We start from the raw sequence: 19,690 nt of genomic DNA on the forward strand, positions 1-19,690 counted from the left end.
GACTCAACACACACACTGCCCCCTGGCCTCTGCACTGGAGGCATGAAGTCCTGAAGAGCCATGGATATACATTGGAAGGAGTGAGGTAGTCTGGAGGCTCTAAGTGGTTGGAGAATATACAGGTAGGAACAACAGGTTCCACACTGCCCACCAGGGATTATTTGTCTGTCTGTCGTGCATAGCCACGCCCTCGAGTTGTATTTCATAGAGCGCTTCGGGCGGGCTCAGCACCGCGTGACACGCCGCCCCACGCAGCTTGCGCCGCGTGATGCGGATCGCACGAATGCGCTGTCCAACCAAGTTCCTACCTGCCCACTCCGAAGGAACGTGTTATCCCCATCCAAGCAATCGTCAAAGCACGATTTAGCAAAATTGAACGGTGCCCCTGAACTCATCACCAATTTGGCCATTGGTTGACACCTTTGACTTCCAACAAAAGGTGAAATTCTCTGCCCATTCACTTGCACATCCTGATCATTAAAAGGGAAGGGTGGTCTACAGAACAGCACGACAAAGCACAGTGTATCCACACCCTACTGGAGATTGAGACCTCGCCAAAGACTGGGCATGTCGTGCATTACGGCATTCAGGCCTGAGTTTAAAAAAAATATAGTAGAAACAAAACTATAAAACCAGGAAGGAATTAAAGCAAAACTAATTTCATAACATCTGTAAAAAAAGACAAACATTTCTTCAATATCCCTGCGCTGTCGGCTGCCGGTACTGAGGTGTTGTGGGGTTCCATGTTGGTGGCACAGTGGTGTTACTACGCCAGGGCCGTCTGCATCTGTGAAAGGGACTTCTTGACACGCAGCGCCGTGAGTCGGGCCGCTGCGTTGTGGTACCAACACTCCTGCATGATCTTGGCCACAATGTGCAGCATCTGCATGAGGGGAGGGAGGGCGTTGATAAGGAGACAGTGCGTAAATTGCAATTTAAAAATGCAAAAAATGAGCATTGATTGCCAGACAATATTGTCAATAACTATAACATGTAAAATATTAGAACAATAAATTGCTCTAAGCACAGTAACTCAATACGTGTGCAAATCCTTGCCAAAGTGGGACACTGCTGACTCCTGATGAGTTTCCAATTCTGAACATCCACCAAAGTTTAAAAAGTCATGTTGAAGTGTAACACACACTTTTAACGGCCCAGGTGAAAAATCCTTCCCAAAAGCATTGCTTAATTGTAAACGGTCAAATAATTTGACAGTGCAGAAAGCAAGGGGTACAATTTGTATAGACTTCAAAAGTACATTTTGGATCAAATTGAAAAAGACAAATGTTTCAAGATGTCATGACAAATTCACAAACCGTAGCTATTAAAGTTTCACCAATTTTGGTATCAAGTAGTACATGACTCGCTTATCAACAGTGGCAGGCTGAAGCAGAAGTGAACAGAGGGCAGAGAAATGGGCCCCACCACTCACCTTGCAGCTGTGCCAACGTGTGGGGATGCTGGGACGTAGCTTCTGGTCACACACCACCCTGCGCATCTCTTCCACGGATGGGTCTGATGGCACCACATCATAGTAGGGCAGCTGGTACTCATCCAATACTCCTGAAATGGTAGGGGGTTACAATTATTATAATGCACATTACATCACTTTGCAGCTTCATATACAATTAACACCAAAGCTCATAAGTCTCATGACTATATAGAAGTGTCCTGCATAATGATGTTTGGCCAATTTGCTCTAAGTGGGAGTTTCAAGTGTAGGCGGGAACTGGAGTACCGAGAGAAAAACTCAACACTAAGATAACACTGGCAAGTTTGCACAGATGGGTTGATGAATCCATTGGCTCTGCTGCTATCTACTAGTCCCCTTGCAACAGTGAATTTGTAAGTTTCACAAATCTATGTGACCCACTAACCAACCCTTGCTACCAAAGCACTGGATTACAGGCATACGTCACCACAACCAGCTCAACAATAACTTGGAATCTATACCTACAAAAGCCTTAAGGTAAGCGCAGCTAATAACAGCCTTGCTGTTTAATGCCTAACTGTAAACATGAGGTATGCAATGATTAATTGTGAAAACATAATTCATACGCACACGCTAGAGACAATTAATTGTCCGTGTAGGAATCAATTATTTCCACTTCATGTTTACTACTAAATATTCTAGATTCATACCAATATGAATTTTACTTGGACCGCAGTGGCAAAAAAATAGTTCGTGAATCAAATTTTGACAAGTGGGTCGTTACTCCCAATAAATGCAGACTGTCATTGGTGTAGCGTGTGTTTGGTATGGGCAATGGTACAAAGAATGAACTGGGGACAACTGGTCCAATTTCCTCCTCATTTTCATTGCCCAGTGCCCAGTGGGCCCCAGCAAGCCCGCGGGCCCATGCATTCACACACTTCCTGCACACTTGATAGCGACACAAAGGCTCAGAGCATTTCCTGTTACCCTCCAACTAAGGGCAACAAGCTGCCCCACCCATCGTACCTCCTTGCGTGCAGCGACGTGCGATCTCCCAGTACACGAGCCCCAGCGCGTACATGTCGGCACGCTTGAACGAGTCAAAATGCTTCAGGTTTATGGTGTCATCCAGCACCTCCGGAGCCATGTACCTGAGAGTGCACACGACATGAAAATAACAAACAATAAAAACGTAAAAATAACAATTCGCCCCAGACTTGGGCCCCATTATAATTACAATTACACCAGCATGTTTTTGCTGAAATTACAATGGCATGCGATTGTAATTAATTTAGAATGACAATTATAATTCTAGTTGACCAAGTCTGCTTCACTCACTCATTGTCAAAAGGCCCAGCTGCCCAGAGTGCTATTACGATATTTATTTGTTCCAATATACAACTTAAGTATTGGCCTATACCTATTTCAAATAATGTTTACTTCACAGACTGCCAATTTCTCAAATATCAATAATAGGACAGGTCACATTATTTTGGCGGTTTTGTTGAGATGGGACTGTGGCCCTCCCTGGTTTTGTTGCTTGTCTCACCGTTTTGTGCCAACGCGGTTGTTGGGAGCGATGTCGATGGTGTCAGTGGCTGAGTCGTGGCGCACGGCGAGACCCAGGTCGGCGATGGCGCACGTGCCATTCTTTTTTACCAAGATGTTCTTCGACTTTAGGTCTCGGTGCGCGATGGCCGGTTTGCCTGTCAAGGCACAACACAACGCAGTTACAAACACAAGTTTAATTTATGCACGTGTGTAAATGTAACTGCATCCTGAGACACTCTTAACAATCTACACATTAACCCAACATATCAACGAAACTTTATTTAGCCAAGCCCCAGGAGAATTGTTGACATACTTTGCCAATAGAATCCTGCATGGGTCATTTGACCAGTTGAGTATTTAGCTGGGCAGTGGTGGTGCACTCATGTAATTCAATGTGGATGGAGGCAATGGTTGATGGCTTTAACAAATGCTGAAACTCCCTTCCCATGGGCATCTTGGTGCCATACCATGGCTTGCCAGAAGATAGTACAGCAAATATGCAGACTCCACCTGTTCTGTCTGTATGGGATAGAGTGTTGCCCCCTTATAAGCGTTGGTGTTCTCCGGTTTTCTCCCATATGTAAACACTCGTTAATTGACCAATAACATCTTCATATATAAAGGACCACAGAGATTAGGCAATTGTTGGCGCCGGCTCATCGCGTGGCTGCCTTTCTGCTTGTGTGTGGTTCCTTGCATCTCTCTAGTCATTATCTCACGAGGGAAAATAATGTGCGTATTACAAGTTGAAATTATTATTTGTTTCAGAATTCCTGGAGAAAACCCAAGGATGTGAAGAGATGACACTATAACTTTCACTCAAATTGTGCAAAAATGTACTCGTACTAAATAATGTATGCACATCAGAAGTCACAAAGGTAGGTGCCTCAGACATTTAATGGTGGAAATCTATGCATGACACACAAACCCGACCTCCACTTTGTAGGATTATAAGTTGTGCAACATTTCACCCACCCAAATAAACACACCTTTAACCTTATGTTGCACTCCCACAAGAACAGACCATGAATGCGTTCCTTCAGGAGACATTTTACCTTGAGTCCCCACAATCTCCATGTGCAGGTGAGCGAGCCCACTGGCGATGGACAGGGCCATGCGAGCCATGCCCTCCTCCGTCACCGTGTAGCGGTTGAGATAGTCGAAGAGAGAGCCGTGCTCATGGTAGTCCGAAACCAGCCACAGCTGGGTCCACGTGCCATTGTCTGAAAAATAATGCAGGTCCCGTCCGTCGCAGCAAGATTAACTAAGGGTGGGGGCAAGCTAAGGTGGCTGTGCAGTGTAGAAAGTCAGCCGACACAGCTGAGGTCCCAGGTTCAAATCCGTGTTTTAAATACTCATGGTTATACCAGGTTCTCAAGTGTAGAGAGTTGATGGTCTCAGCCTGGTTACTGAAGACGAGAAAAAAAAGCCATTGCTAGAATAGTTTTACTTCATTTGGAATATCCCAGCTTTGAGAACTCAACAGATTGGTTGGAATCTCATGAGACAAAAACTATATGCAGGGCATTGTGTACATGGTTTTATTTTGTATATGGAGAGACCTATTTAAGACTCCCAGTAGAACAAGTGTCAAAATCGTGAAATGTTTGGAAATCTCCATTAGTGTTCCTGTAAATGGCCAGTGGTGGTGTGATGTCGAACAGCAGTGCAGGATGTGGTGTGATGAAGGTGCGGTGGCAGGGCTGTACATGAGTACATTATATGGGAGACATGGCCACACATGTTTAGCAAAGACAAATATCCCCCCTTTCGCCTTAACAAGATTGTTGGGGGAGGTCCGGTTCGCGAGCACCTATGAACGCCAACACGGCACAGGAGAGGGTGAGTGGCCAGCACCATGCCCAGAAACCTTTCTCTCCCCAGTGTTGATGTTTACACACTGCAACAGGAACTCATTTGATGCCGAGTCGACCTATGGGAGGTCTACGACCGGTTCAGATATTTGTCACCAATCTAATTCACTGGAATATCTGCAGAGGTATCTGCAAAACACTAAACATTCAGCTAGACTGAAAATGGGAGTTATATACAGTGTCCAACCAATTCCGCAACCATCACTGATAGTTCTGTGTGCCCAAGCCTATCGATATAAATGACAGTCTACTGACGACTATGATCTAAGTCATAGGTGAAAAATTGCACACCTTACATTTAAGGTGAGTGAGCCACACATTTGTGAGAACTATTCCTGTTGCCAGCTACCCTATCCATATTACTTAAAACATTATTGATTTAAATCGGGTTAAAATATTATGCTGTAGCAACTGGCAGCTCTGTACTATAAAAAGGTGTACGAAAGCTTGACTATGCCATTTAAGATCTAGATTTACACTCGACTATTTCTAAGGCGTAACTTCATGGGCTGTTCCCTGACATCACGTGACATTTTATTCGTTTGTGAGCATTACAGGACACAAGCGCCTCCATCTCACGGTAATCACAGCAATTGTAATTGGGATGCATGAGGATTAAAGGTTTACGAGGTGTATAAATATCTAAGGTTTCTGGGTGGACGAGGGCATGGCGCACCCTTGTTGTCGGCGGCAATGAAGCCCAGGATGTTCTCGTGGCGCAGCATGACGGTCTGGTAGATCTCGGCCTCACGGAACCACGAGCGCTCCTCACGTGACGAGAAGATTTTGACGGCAACATCCTCCCCGCGCCACTTTCCGCGCCAAACCTCGCCAAAGCGGCCTTTACCTATGCTCTCCTGCAGCGCCACCGTGCGTGCGATGGTGCGCTGCACCAGCAGTGGCAGGCCTGCACACGGGGGTAAACAGAGTGTTGGTCAATTCCAATTGAGTATTTTGGTATTGCTTTGTATTGAAGGAAAGTGTATTTTCTGCGGGGGGGGGGGAACCATGAATGCATACAATTAAAGGATACTTGAATTATACACCGATAACTGGCTGGAAATGTACTTGCTGTACTGCTTACGCATTTTCCCTACAGAGGGTCAATGCATGATCCAAAAACCTTGCTTTCAAATTCCGGGATTCGTCACGATAATAAATGCAAAAACCAAACAATAACAACGCAAAAACAGCAACAATAAAAAAAAACTATGTTAACAAAATATATAAACGACACATTCATAATACAAAAGAAAACGGGCAAGAGTCATGCAAGGTACGATGAGGTAAATAACAAACCCAGACAACAAGACGAGCAGTACAACAGTGTGGGTCAGGTAATAATGCAACACGACGAATTTAACAGACATAAGCTTCCCCCATCTGCCGAGCCTAATGGGGTTCAGAGTTAATAGACTTACAGGCCCTAAGTACAGAACGGCAAAGATCACGAGTGGCTTAATACAAGGTAAACAAAGGCGTGAAAACAAAACAGTGCTATTCATTTCAGTGTTTATAAAGGAGGGTCCCAATACAGTTAAGACCGCCTAGGAATGTCCTACGTTAAAGAGTCTTGCACAATAAAAGCATTGTCTTGGAAATGCCTCATGCTGAATATTGCCTATAAGGAAAAAAGTTGTTCAAAAGATCTAATAACCCAAGGATATTAATAGCAATAATGAAGATAAGGGATTGTTTTGATATAATTACAAGTGACTATTCATTACACTTAGTGATAGAGGTAATAACGTAGACGTTAGATTCTTAATGTTTTCTTTAACAACAGCCATTCTACTGATCGGTATGATATGTAACTGTGATGCAGTATCAGAATCGCCCAATACTGCATAGTGCTGCGCATAAACATCAAGGACATGATTCGTTCGTTATATAACGATTCATAGAATAAAATGTATTCTTATAATCATATTACTTGCATCAGATCATGCATGTAAAATGCATTTGAGTCATACAAACATTATGCATTTTTTTCTTAGAACAGTGGACAAATGAGGCAGAAGAAATACGGGTGTGGAGACAAAACAGTACAAGAAAAAAAACTGACAGGATGAGACAACAACAAATGGGAGAGAGCACACAATAGAAACGAGGGACAACACAACTTATTGCAAAAACACATTTAAAATTAAACAAGGTAAAAAGACAGTACAAACAAGAAAACAACTATTCTTCAACAGAACTGTGACCTCCCAATCATGGCAATGCACCGAATCACAAAGAGTGGGGATGGGGTAAATCATTAGTTACCAAGTGGACATGTCATGATCCATAAACTCATCCATTTACCTGCTTCTCATAATGGTAATTAATGCATACACCATGTGAAAATCAATCGTGGTTTTTGGCCAATTTTAAATAAGCTAATGGAGTAAGTAGCAATAAAATGAGATCGTAAAATGAGACAAATTAAACATGGAGCTACATTGAGACCCTAAATAAAATCGCCAGGGGATCAGAATTGAGGCTGAATCCTTACATGCCAAATGCCACTGCGATCAGGGTGAAACAAAACAGCTTCTGAATGCCACAGTCAATCAAGCACGTAAACAAACTCCACCAACCTGAGCCCGAGCCAGAGGTGGTCATCTCGTAGAGCAGATCTTTGATGGAGGCCCCATCAGGGATGAAGGAGTCCTCGCGGTAGGGCTCGGCATCGAACTCGGGCACGGGATGGTGGCGGTGACGGTGCAGCGAGCGGCGATGGCACAGGAAGGCAATGAGTGCCACGACCAACAGCACGGTCGGCACCAGAACGACCACTGCCAGCTCCAGGGAACTCATTGGGCGCTCATCTGCAGGGAGGGTCAATTTAACGGGATCACACATTTTATCTTGTATAGATGGGGCACCGTGGTGGAGAGATGTTAACTCCCTCGCCTGGTATGCAGGAGGTCGTCGGTCCGATCCCGTCCCTGACGATGCCTGTATATTTCCCATTTGCATATTCTCCCCATGGTCACGTGCATTTTTCTCCGGGTCCTCCGGTTTTTCCCTCCACATTTAGAACATGCATCGAGTATTTTGCTGCTATACATTTCTACATAAGCCAGTGAGCATTACCTGGTAAAATAAAAAATAGTTTATAAAACAGTAGTTTATTTATAGAGTGACTTAGTCCAAGACCCTTTACAATAATTATAAAATTGTACACGTGATAGTGGTTAAAATAAAGAGTGTGGGTGTAGTTACGGTGACTGTTAAGACAGGTGGGAGTGCTTAAGGAGGGGCTGGGGTAGGCCTGGCTGTAGCTGGGGGGCAGAGAGTAGCAGTAGGATGGGCACAACTAATTACTACCACTCTACGATAGATTATTTTTAAACACCAACACATCATACTACTACTATTGATTTTAATCATAGACATTTGTTATCATTCTGCTTATAATTCAAGAACCAAAAGCAGTACTACGATGAGCAATACACACACAAACAACCTCCAAACTATTCCACTTAAAAAAAAGCAATATTGTTTTTTAGAGAACAAGGCCTGGGAGAGTGGATCAAAATGTTTAATGGGGAGCGCTCAAAACTCAGCAACAACCTCTTGTCATCTGCGAGTCGCAAAGGATGAGATATTGAACAGGAGACAAAGTAAACAAACATGCTTGTTTGGACAAGGAAAAGAGATTGGAGACTGCACTCGCTCGTCAATAATTTATTGCGGTCAATGGATGACAACTGTAGGCATGGCCGAGGTAGAAGGCACTCAAGGCACAACCAACACTAATCTTTGGAAATTTGACATCTGCTCAAATAACACCGTGCCAAGGCATTTGTCCTCTGCTTTGTGATACCTAATAGGCCGTTGTTTATCCAGAAAAGCCTCATTGAACTGCACAGTTCTTTCGGGAAAGCTCTAACTTAAAATGTCTGGGCTATTCCTTCTTAAGGAGTTTTGCCAAACGCTTTTTAGTTAACCAAAACCTGAAGACATGTTGTAAGCAAATAGCTTGACAATAAGGTGCAAAAGCTGAGCGGTTATACCAAAAGCAAGAAAGCAATAGCGGTGTGTGATGGTATCATGACATTGACCAAGATTCCTTGACATTAATATCTTTCAAGAATCGTTTTCCTTTGATTTACATTCCCTTTGATGGTTGTGCATTGGCTGATGTCATTCAATGATAATCTTTAACATCCGTTTAGGGCAGTGAAACCCATCAGCAGATTCAAATAATGAATCCAAAATTAATAAATGCTCTAAGTTTTCCACAACATTACTTTTCACATTTAACAATTTATTGGTAAGATTCCAAAACTGATTACGCATCTCAATTGGCTTTCACATGCTATTGAGTAACAGGCTAATCACAGTTGCTTTATGTTATTAACTTCAATTAGAAACACAGGCCAAGCACTTTTGCTAATGAAGGAGGCACAGATTTTGAGGGGGGTGGGGGGGTGGAAGATGTAGTGAGCAAGTGTTACACAACGATGGAAGCAAAGGAAGATAATTACTCTTCAGGCTGTGACACATGGGACACATTCAGTGAACTTTCATTATTAAAACTAGGCAGCTGGGCTTTGACATGAATTTGGATGTTGGCTCCGGGCAATACAGTTAATTGAACATGTGATATAGATATTCATTTATGGGTGTGCATTATCAGCGACTTCATTAAATGGAGGAAGAAAAAAAATGTAGGGGAAAAAAGTATTTCATTCCAATAGCCGCTGACCTGGGTAAAACATGCACTTCGTTTCTCAACCCATAACACCAGCTCTTAAACTGTTTTGCTATACAATGGCTGCAATATCCAAGGCTGAAGATGGCTGAAATCAATACAATGTTTCATTTGGTGACCGGTTTAATTCCATCAAGTCACTATACACGTGAAACTAATTTAAACCTCAAAAAATATTACACATTACAATGTGTAATAAAATAAAGTCACTTCACCTCTCCCCTTAAAAATATGTATTATCTTTAAATCAGCTTACGGGCTTCCCAGACCTATATTTTGAAGACAATAGAATAAAAAACATTTGAGAATTTGTCCAGACTCCAACAAAGGATTTTAATGGTGACTTGGTGCAGTCACACGGAGACTTATGCATTACCTATCCAAAACTCTTCCTGCTTGATGATGCTCACCTACAGTACAATATTCTGTACTTCTCTCGATTGTTCACCACTTCCTATCAAAGGCTCATTGCCTCTACTTAGCAACTAGAATGAAACTATCTACAACAACCGCCATTCTCCACAAAGCGGCGGGGATGTCACCACAGCGCATGTGCCAGGCTATGTGCACTTTAAGGCCGTGTAAAGTATCGAACGCCTGCTGGCAGGTCACGGGAAAGACCCAGGTACCATCGGTAGAGTGACAGATGACTGGCTGAAACAATACCTACACACAAACGCGAAAAATCATGGAGCCACCCACCTGGCTGTTTCCCTCCGTCGTTATCATGCACCGGATCCAGCGAGAGCGTTTTGTTGTTGCACAGGTCCTGTGAACAGCACTGCACCTTGAACCGCGACTGGGAGCCCACGGAGTCAACGCACAGGAAAGGCCGCTCTGGCGGCTGCAGGCTCTCGGTCGTCAAGCACTTGCGGTCGTTGGTGACATGACCGTCCTTATTACGCACGGCGATCACCTGGCACATGCCATTCGTCTCGCAGATGTAGTTGCTGCTGGCGCAGGTCTTGCAGGCGCAGCGCAGGGCTGTGAGGGGGTTATGTGGGAGAGAGGCGGGCACGGTTTGATAGTGAATCTCGCAGTGTGTACACACCGTCACCTGCAGCAGACATCTCATGGAACTTTCACCATTTTTCGAAAATATGCAACACCTCTATTTGCATTAGCACCATGAAATTGTATATACAAAACGGTTGTAATATTAAAACATTACTTAAATATTAAAGGTAGCGTAGAGATGGGTTTACAAATAAGCCACACATTGTGAAAGTGTGAAACAAACTGACAATTACTCTATTTTCAAAAGGATTTTTCGAGTAAGTGCAAATGACTCGATGTGTTTGTGCGAGTCAAGCTAGCACACACTAAACGCTAAAAAGCCTCTGTTAACACAAAAACAACATCGAGACAAACACTTCCTGGTGTTGGAAAGTGGTCTCCCCAGCAGGTGCTCACAACTCATGCCCAGAAACAACTATCCCCCCCTAAATATTTAAGTCCTGACAGGGTAGAAGACTTTAATAAGAGGTGTCCTTTAGTATCCACTTTAAAAGCTGTGTGTCATCCATAACACACACCCTCCAAGAGCGCCTGCCAAAATTAACTGCAGCTGCCACAGCACTCGGTTAAGAAGTGGGGGCGTGAGGGGTAGCACTGCAATTGCAGACCTGTGGGCATGTTTGCTAAGTGCCAACTAACCAGACGGCCTGTATTTCATCCGCCAAAGCATTGGCTCCACCAAAACGCGACAGAGGAATGAACCCAGAGTCCAATGGCTAAGTGAATCGATTAAAAATGGACTGTTAACAACGCTCAGTGGTGTGTGTTAATAAGCAGTGATCAGCTTTGGACCCGTAATACGTTATGCCAACAGGAAAGAAACCACACACTTAAGCAATTTTGAGTTTCCAACGTCAAATATTAAAACAGAAAACTTTGTACTGTACTGCCCGTGTCCATTGTTAAGGAAAAGCAAATGCAACGTTATTAACTAATGTCACAGTCAGGAATGGTTCATACAATTTTGCCATTGCGATTTAATAATTCTAATAAACGCAAATGTCTAAAAACCTGAACACACTACATTCCACGGCAGACTGTGTATTTAACAGGAATTAAGCTGTAGTTTTCGAAACGATATTGAAATGGATTTCACAATATGGACCGAGCTCGTTTCTGCATTATTACTGTACTGAAAAGAAACGATTCAGCCTCTCACTTCTTCGTCCCGACTGTAATTTGTTTTCAAAAATTACGACAGTGAATTGTTTAGACCCTGTGGCATGAGAACAGATTAATTCATAAATAGAAAAAACCATAAAAACAACCGACTGCTCATGGTCAAACGTGGGTCATGTAGCTCAACAAGTGTTATGAAAAGTGAAGTTTAAAAAATTCATGAAAACATTGAGAGTGAGTGCCAGTGAAAGCAAGTCATTGCACAGTAATTATAAACAATGGAGTACTAAAAATTATTCACAACATTTTCTTTTCTCTTTTGTGTATTATTTTGTCACCGTTATGTATTAGTTTGTAACGTGTATTAAATAGTATTTCACCCTGTATTATTCTCCAGGTCAAACTGGCTTATGTAGTTAAAATGGTAAAAAAATGAGGGTAGTGGTTAGGATGAATCATCTACTGAAGGCTTTGCCAATTAACTCGGCAGGATATAACGAATTATCAAGTGCCTCAAATAATTGAAATCCATTAGCTCATTTAGTTTAAATAAGCAGGTAGTAATAATTTAGGCATCTTCAGAATGGTCTGTTGTGGTCAAAAATTGACCTGTAATTGATCAATTCAAAAACAGGATCGGGTGGCTAAAAAACGTGATGCCATCATGCTGGGTACTGTAACACCAAAAATCCCTAACCGACTCAAGAGGCTCGCATAACTAAACTGACAATTTCAATTCATCGCAAGCCAGTGAAATATGCTTTTCAGTGCGTCTTTACTGCCATTGTTGAATATCTGGGCAATAACATTACGTTGAGTGGCTGTGCTGTGTTGACTTAGGCCATTACCGCATCTCACTGTAGAGTTACACAACAACAATAACAAGCCGTCACACTATACGTCCAAGCACATAAACATTAACCAACCAAAATGGGCTGGAAATTCCCAGACATGTGGCTTGACCTGGCTCACCACACCACAGGTTTCCATTTCAACCAATCTACAGAATTCACACGTAAATTGGACACTGTGCACTGGGCTATTTGTGTGTAGACTGGTAGCCATTTAAAGATTTAACTCTGTTGATCCCTCCGGCGTGCTGTTTGCGAATCAATGATTTAATCAGTCGATTTCAGCACACAAAATGCATTTGCAGTCCACACGTGCAGCAATGAAACTGGCTAAATTTTGCACACACAATGCATCAAGAGTTTCTCTAAAGGTTAATGTTAAATAGTAGAAGAAATAATTAAAATATGCTCATGTACACGCAACAAAAGCACACGGGTAAATTTGGAGAGGGCTAATTCTGTGCTTCACGTGGTGAGCCTGAGCCCAGACAAACACAAAGTATTATTAACCATCGAGTCAAACCCGTCATCTCCAATCCTCAACCGAAACTATCATTTCAATCTAATAACCCTTCTGAGTGACTTTCTTAATGAGCTTCATTAAATAGCAGGGGGTGGTTTGCAATGAATACCTTAATTTAATAACTATAATGGTCAAATGTGAGCTTATACGGGTTCTTCAAAGAAATTATAAACTCAATGTTGTTTCCGTCCAATGCAAAAACTCTATTTCTCACACTTCACAGGTGATAATGTAAATGGTGACAAATATTTGCACAACCATTGTGCTTGGACGAAACCGAAGACGTCAGAGATTCAGTCACCAGGATTGTTTAATGTTAACGTGACCCCTGCCCCCGTCACCTGCTAATACGTGACCACAGGGGCTATTTACAGCTTGCGACAGTCGTTTTGTGCAGTTAACGTTGCCAAAACCAAATATTAGTCAAATTAACAAAATAAAAAAGTAAACACTGTACCTCACTTTAGTTTGCTAGGAACAAACACAACGTTGACGCTGGCACCAACACTCTTGCAAGACAATATTGGGTAGAATAAATTCTGCAAGCTTAATCCCTTTAAAATGCCAGTTAAAACATTAAGCAATTAAGGCATATAGCGCACACGTACCTCTAGGGAATGGAGCCTGTAGCATTCATAATACAGACCCTATCACACACTGTATAGTCAAAACACTGCGGGTTTTTTCAATTAGCAGATTCCCATAAGTGTTACATGGATGGGAAAAAAAACTTACATTTGATCAATTAAAACCTTGAGGTTTTAAATTCAATATTGCATTTGTGATTTGGCTGCATTATCTCATTATATATGGTGTAATGATAGAAGGCATACTTAATGAATATCTCGTCTAAAATGGTTTACACATGTAATTGTTTGAGACTGCACAAGACAAGCTTACGAAATGTCTTGCATGGTTCGAAATTGCTTACTTACTCTGTTAAAATTGCTAAAGCGCATTTTTAAGAAATCGATTATTGGACTGTCTTTAAACACCTCGGTGTCCAATTGCATAAAACACATTAAGGAAACGTGTCCCTTACCTGGCAACTAGTTTACATCGGAATTCCAGGCAATATGTTGCACTTAAATTGGTTTACGCAGTCTTGTTTAATGGGCTCTGATCCTGTTGTTATGCAATTTAAATACTGTTCCTACACAAATCTCAATCGCCTCAAATACGGAACAGTAGTGTGATACACAGTATTGTTTTCCTCGTTTTCGTGGGTTTCCTCCCACACTAAACCCCACACTTAAATAACTTTAAATATAAATTGTCCAAATGTAGGTGTAGCAGAACCACCCCCGGCATGAGTTTTGAAACTCAACGAGGCGTTCCTTAAAAACCATCGCCACAATCATAAAATGTATCCTACAATGATTTAATAATGATATAACAGTGACATCCTTCAAATGCCAAGTAACGCCAATTATCCAAAGGCTTTCGACCACGGAGTAAAAGGTCAGCAACCTACTTGCTCTACTGCATACTCATCGACGTACTTTTCTGAATCTGCACAATCACATCGCGCGAAGATAAATGTCATTCTAATTTAAGCAAACTACGAATACTATTTTGCTTTTACGATTGTTCATTATCGTTCACAATCAACCCGTGGGGGTTGGCCTCACAAGCACCGAGAGCACGCAACCACGACCGCGCACGCCGACAAAACTACGCTCAGCCAAGCAACGAAATAACTTTTTAATGAGAGTTAACAACGCTCGACTCTGGCCTGACAACAAACACGTACAAACCTACGGTGGGCACAGTCAAAAAACAATCACAGGCGTGGGATAATCAAGGCCTTCTGGGGGGGGGGACGCGACTCTTCGAAACACACGGGGGCATCCATTAAGACGGCAAATAAACTCACGCACGCCAACGCACCAACACCCCCCATCAGCGACGCTTGCTCAGTCGGTTCGCAAGGCCACAGCAAAAACACGAGTGCGGTGTTCCACAAAAGCATCAGCCTACGTTCTCCTCACCACTTGTGAATAACAAAAAAAAAGCAAAAAAACAAAAAAAATAACAACGACCGCCATTTTAGGGGCCTCCCCCCCCCCCCCGTTACGTGTCCAGGCGCCGCCTTTCGAAATCCCAGTCCGCATAGGCGATCGCGCCCACGGGAGCCGCGCGCCATTGGCCAACGCCCGTACAACGTGACGCGCGACCGGCTCGTCGATTGGCCGCGCGGACATTCCTCCGCCTGTCCGCGCTACGAGTTACAAAATGCGGCCTGCGGCTCCCCGCCGCCGGTCTGGGGCTCGAGAACAGCGTCAAACTTTATGACGACGATTTGTTTAAATCCCCGCGACAATTTGCTCACCAAGCGCCGCGGGGTAGAAGAGGATGGCGATGAAGACGAGCAGCGTCGTGAGGCGAGCCATGGCCGTAGACGACTGATCCCGGGGGCTGCCTCGCAGCCTCTGCGGCTTCTCTCGCCCCCTGCGATCAGCGGCGTCAGCTGAGGGGCTAAGACGAATTTAATTCCTTAGCGCGGATACGCCAGGCCACGCCCACCCCGGCGTCTGATTGGCTGTCGCTTTACCCGAGAGCCAATGGAAGGCGTGCTCGTCCCAAGGGTTCCGAGGGTTCAACCAATTGGAATTGGCGAACGTTGCCCCCCGTGCGGATGTGTAGTGGGAATTGCTGTGCCGCTGTGTGTCACTATTGTTGTCTAAATGGTTGTTATTGTAAGGCAGGGAGGGTGGTTTTAAGTGTTTATTTTATCTTGACTTAAGCTTTCGTGACTGCAGGAATGCATAATCTACGACGTTTCGATCGAAACGATCGTGGATGTTTTTTTTTATTTTCTTTGCACCTATCTACGTGACTTTACTGAAAGACCGAAATAATTTTTTTATTTTTTTCACGTCTCTTGTTTGACGAGGAAAACAAATTACGCAGTAGTGTTTTTCCCCCCCCCCTATCTCTCTCTTGCTCTCCATAAGCAATCTGTGAATGCCGCGTAACGTTTCCACGCGGAATGGGCACGCAGTGATGTATCGGGCATCCAGCAGTGGGTAGAACCCGCTGGCTGCTTATTGAAATCGGTGCCACTTAAAAGGGAAATAATCCATCACGACGTTTCGATCGCAACACGAGCAATCGTCATCAGGTGGGACACACAGTGGCGCAGCAAATCCCACTGCACATCAACACGGTGGGAGGGCAACGTTGGCCAATTACAGCGTTGCGATCGAAACGTCGTGATCGATTATTTTCTACCTACGTGGCTTTATCGAACGAACCAAAGAGTATGGATTCCTGCAGTCACGAAAGCTTCAAATCAACATAAAAGGGACATTTTCCACGTCAGGTGGAGTATGCGACCACCCCACTGATCTTTATTCGACGCTTATCGCATTCGGTAACTAAAACACATTCCTGCTGCGGAGGGAGCTGGTAGGAACGTTGGGTTGCTCGGTCAATGGCCAGGGTCAACGGCGGCGTGGTGTATTCCGCAAATATGCCCGACTTGTGAGGGCGGGCACAAGCCGGCGTGAGTAGGTTAAACGTTGAGTTTTATAAGGGCACCACGGGGTGACCAGCCCTTCCCCACCCAGCCCCACCCCTCCCACCCCCACCCAGCCCCTCCCCACCCAGCCCCTTCCTCCCCACCCAGGCTACCATGTCCTCACAGGGCAAGTGAGGACATGGTAGCCTGAGTGGGGCACGTGATGCTCGGTCGAGATCCTTCGGGAAAGGTCTCGAAGGGGGGCGTGGCCGAAGGCGGAGCGAGGCCACGCCCAGGGGCATCAAGGGGCAGTCGTGAGAGAGTTATTGGCCCATACTCTTAGGTTACCTGATGACGGGGACTTGTGTTGCCTCCGAAACGTCGTGATTTATTAATTTATTTCTATTATTATTTTTATTATATTTTTTTATTATTTCTATTATTTATTTTTTATTACTGATTTTTACTTACGTGACTTTACCGAAAAAAACCTAAGAGTATGAATCCATGCAGTCATGAAAGCTTCAAATCTAGTTCTTGGCTCGTCTGTGGAATCAAGCCTGGGTCCCGCGTCTCGTCGTCTCTGGGTCTTCGTCTCGAGTTAACTCGCTACTCAGTGTTACCCGCTAGGGAAGTTGTTAAATAAAGGTATTGCCTCCCAGTCCAGAGTGTGTGCCTCCGTGTTGAACAACACTACACGTGTTTGCCTGTGTGGCGTGCTTTACGGGGACCCGCTAATCTGGCTCGTCTTATCCCAGAGCTTCGTTCCAATCATAATAAGTCACACATGGTGGTGGGGGGGGGTGAGCAGGAGGCTTGGCACACTTCCACGGAAAAGTGAGCTAATCTTTGCACGACGCCCGGTAGCCTGCGTGCTTTAAAAACGCTGGATGGTTCTTCCTCCCCGCATAACCAGCTTAACCTCCCCCCCCCCGATCCTTCGATGGAGCTTCAGGAATGGGTCGACTGAACTGTGGGGTGGGTGGCGAGGCCAGGAGATCAACACGTGCGCACACCAAAAGTCCTGTTAGCGAGCACCTATGGCACGTGTTCTTCATTGCAAGGCCGCGGGCAATTGGAGGCCCCTGGTGGCCTTTAGTGCGGCCCTTAATGTGCGGCCCCCGACAATTAAAACACGTGAAAACACCCACACTATCGTGCTGTCAACCCCCAATGGTTTCAAATGTGTGGCGGCACTCACACTGATGATGTCTTATCAGCGAAAGTGCCCCCCCACCCCACCACTGCGTCTGGAAATTCGTGAAGAACACCGACCTATGCCATGGTACCCACCCCATACACTGAACCACAAGGAGCGAGTTGTGACCTTTCGGTCGGGGCCAAGTAGCAAAAGAGGCCCACAACAGGACAACACGAAGGTAAACCAGAAGGCATCGCACCAAAGTGGTGAATTCGCAAATGATACATAAATAGTGAGAATCGTATATTTTATTTTCATCTTAGCAAAACGAGAGCAAGTTCCAGCTCATCAAGCAGCTCACGAATCCGATAAACGCCCCGACGCAACTGAGCCCTATATAGGGGAGGGAGTAAAAGGTGGGGAGAGTTGCAGAACTATTTATAATCCACTGTAGGAGATTGGTTATGGGGGTTGTGCGATCACACTTTACCACGCTGGTCAATGCGGGTTGAGGGGGAGGGGCAGGACTGGTTTTGATCTCACTCGCATCTGATGTTAGCAGTGGCTGATAATAAATTAATGGTTTGGGTTCACAGTGCAGTGCGGAAAGTCATGTATGCACTCGTCTGCCCTGCTGAGACTGGAGATGAGTCACAAAACTAAGTCAGTCTTAAAAGTTGGAACAAAACATCTGTAATTGTGTTCAAACTGTTTGTTCCATGTCATTTTAGTGCCACAAATAGCTTAGGCAATTTATATTCTTTTAGCGTTTAACGTCGTTCTTGCAAAACGCATCTATTAAAAACATGAAATAATCGCATGGAATTGTACGAGAGAAGGCGCATAATTGAACACCGTATTGTAAGAGCTCAGACGCCTCTGACCAAATCACTCGGAATGCACCCAATCTCGTCCGATGTCAGAAGCTAATCGGTGTTTTGATGGGCGATCAACATGAACAAACCGTGTTATAGGCTACTGTGGATTTATGCTGTAGGCACCAGAGGAGAGTGCCGAAAAATCCATTGCGTTGTACTGTACTATGCTCCCCACTTTCACCAGCCCACACTGACCAGGTGAGGTACAATAAAAAAAACCCTTGTGGCATGGATTCACCACAGCGCTACCAGGTTGATTCGTTGTTCCACATTAACATATAAATCGCTGAAAGACTTCTGCATTTTGCAGGTGTTTCAGCTCTTCTAAACCCACAATCTCGTCTGGCCGCACTCTGATTTACCCTCTCTTTACACGTAGCTGTGTTCACACTTGCAAAAAAATAAACCTTAACGAAGCCGAGTGCACGCCAATCCATACACCTACACGCGTTTGAGAATTCGCCGGCTCAAAGAGAACCCACGGCGATAATTCAACCTCCTCTGGAGCCGTAGGAGGATGGACTCTTTCTGGCTACCAGGAATTTGGAGAGGCTCTCGCAACAGCAGCAGCAGGAGCAGTTAGACAGCATGGCACGCAGCTGGCTGCCTTGTCGGCCCTGTCTTCGTCGTATTGGAACTCATCATCAGGTCGAGCATCAAGGGTGGAGGTGCTGAGAAGAGGTGGCAGGGAAGGGGTGGCAGCACTGGGGGGTGGGGGGTGCTGAGTGACGTCGGGAAATGAATGAGCGAGTGAATTCATGAAGAGTTTGACCTTCGTTCATAACCATGTGAGCGGACGTACGAGTCATAATTGTACGGCCATTTGTGAATTGGCACAATACCGTCGCAAGTGAAGGCATTGGCTTTCCTGATATGTCAGTGACACGGAAAGGTCTCACAATCCACTGCTGGATGAAGGTATCCCCATGCCATGTAGGTCACGTGAGTTGTTTAACCATTCTTCACTGTGCTAGTGAGTGCGGGTCAGTGTTGTGTGAAAAGCTGAGGACCGGTTCAGATCTCAGTCGCTACTGAGTTTGTCCATGGCCGGGAATCAAACTCGGGTCACCAGATTCATAGGCAGTGTGCTATCCAGTGCACCACAGCATCTGCCGAACATGTATGTGCTATAA

At 44.6% G+C, this 19,690-nt stretch overlaps 1 protein-coding gene across 1 annotated transcript; it reads right to left on the minus strand.

Annotated features, from left to right (window-relative positions):
- Window positions 1-635: 635 nt before the first annotated feature.
- On the minus strand, window positions 636-15,552 carry LOC144729086 (TGF-beta receptor type-1-like). Its single transcript, XM_078608978.1, has 9 exons — window positions 15,408-15,552; window positions 10,268-10,549; window positions 7,443-7,673; window positions 5,537-5,767; window positions 4,042-4,209; window positions 2,985-3,141; window positions 2,462-2,586; window positions 1,433-1,563; window positions 636-883 (listed from the first exon to the last, which is right to left on the minus strand). The coding sequence occupies exons 1-9, from the start codon at window positions 15,466-15,468 to the stop codon at window positions 767-769; spliced, it is 1,503 nt and encodes a 500-aa protein (XP_078465104.1). The 5' UTR covers window positions 15,469-15,552; the 3' UTR covers window positions 636-766.
- Window positions 15,553-19,690: the final 4,138 nt, after the last annotated feature.

This window comes from Lampetra planeri, chromosome 31, assembly GCF_965212315.1.
Source record: "Lampetra planeri chromosome 31, kcLamPlan1.2.h2, whole genome shotgun sequence".
In the NCBI taxonomy this organism is placed as follows: domain Eukaryota; kingdom Metazoa; phylum Chordata; class Hyperoartia; order Petromyzontiformes; family Petromyzontidae; genus Lampetra; species Lampetra planeri.

Coding starts and splice junctions, on each gene's coding strand:
- LOC144729086 (XM_078608978.1), bottom strand. CDS start 15,468: ATGGCTCGCCTCACGACGCTGCTCGTCTTCATCGCCATCCTCTTCTAC. Junction 10,550..15,407: donor CTTCTACCCCGCGGCGCTTG/GTGAGCAAATTG, acceptor ACCCCCTCACAG/CCCTGCGCTGCGCCTGCAAG. Junction 3,142..4,041: donor GGAGATTGTGGGGACTCAAG/GTAAAATGTCTC, acceptor GTGCCTTGACAG/GCAAACCGGCCATCGCGCAC.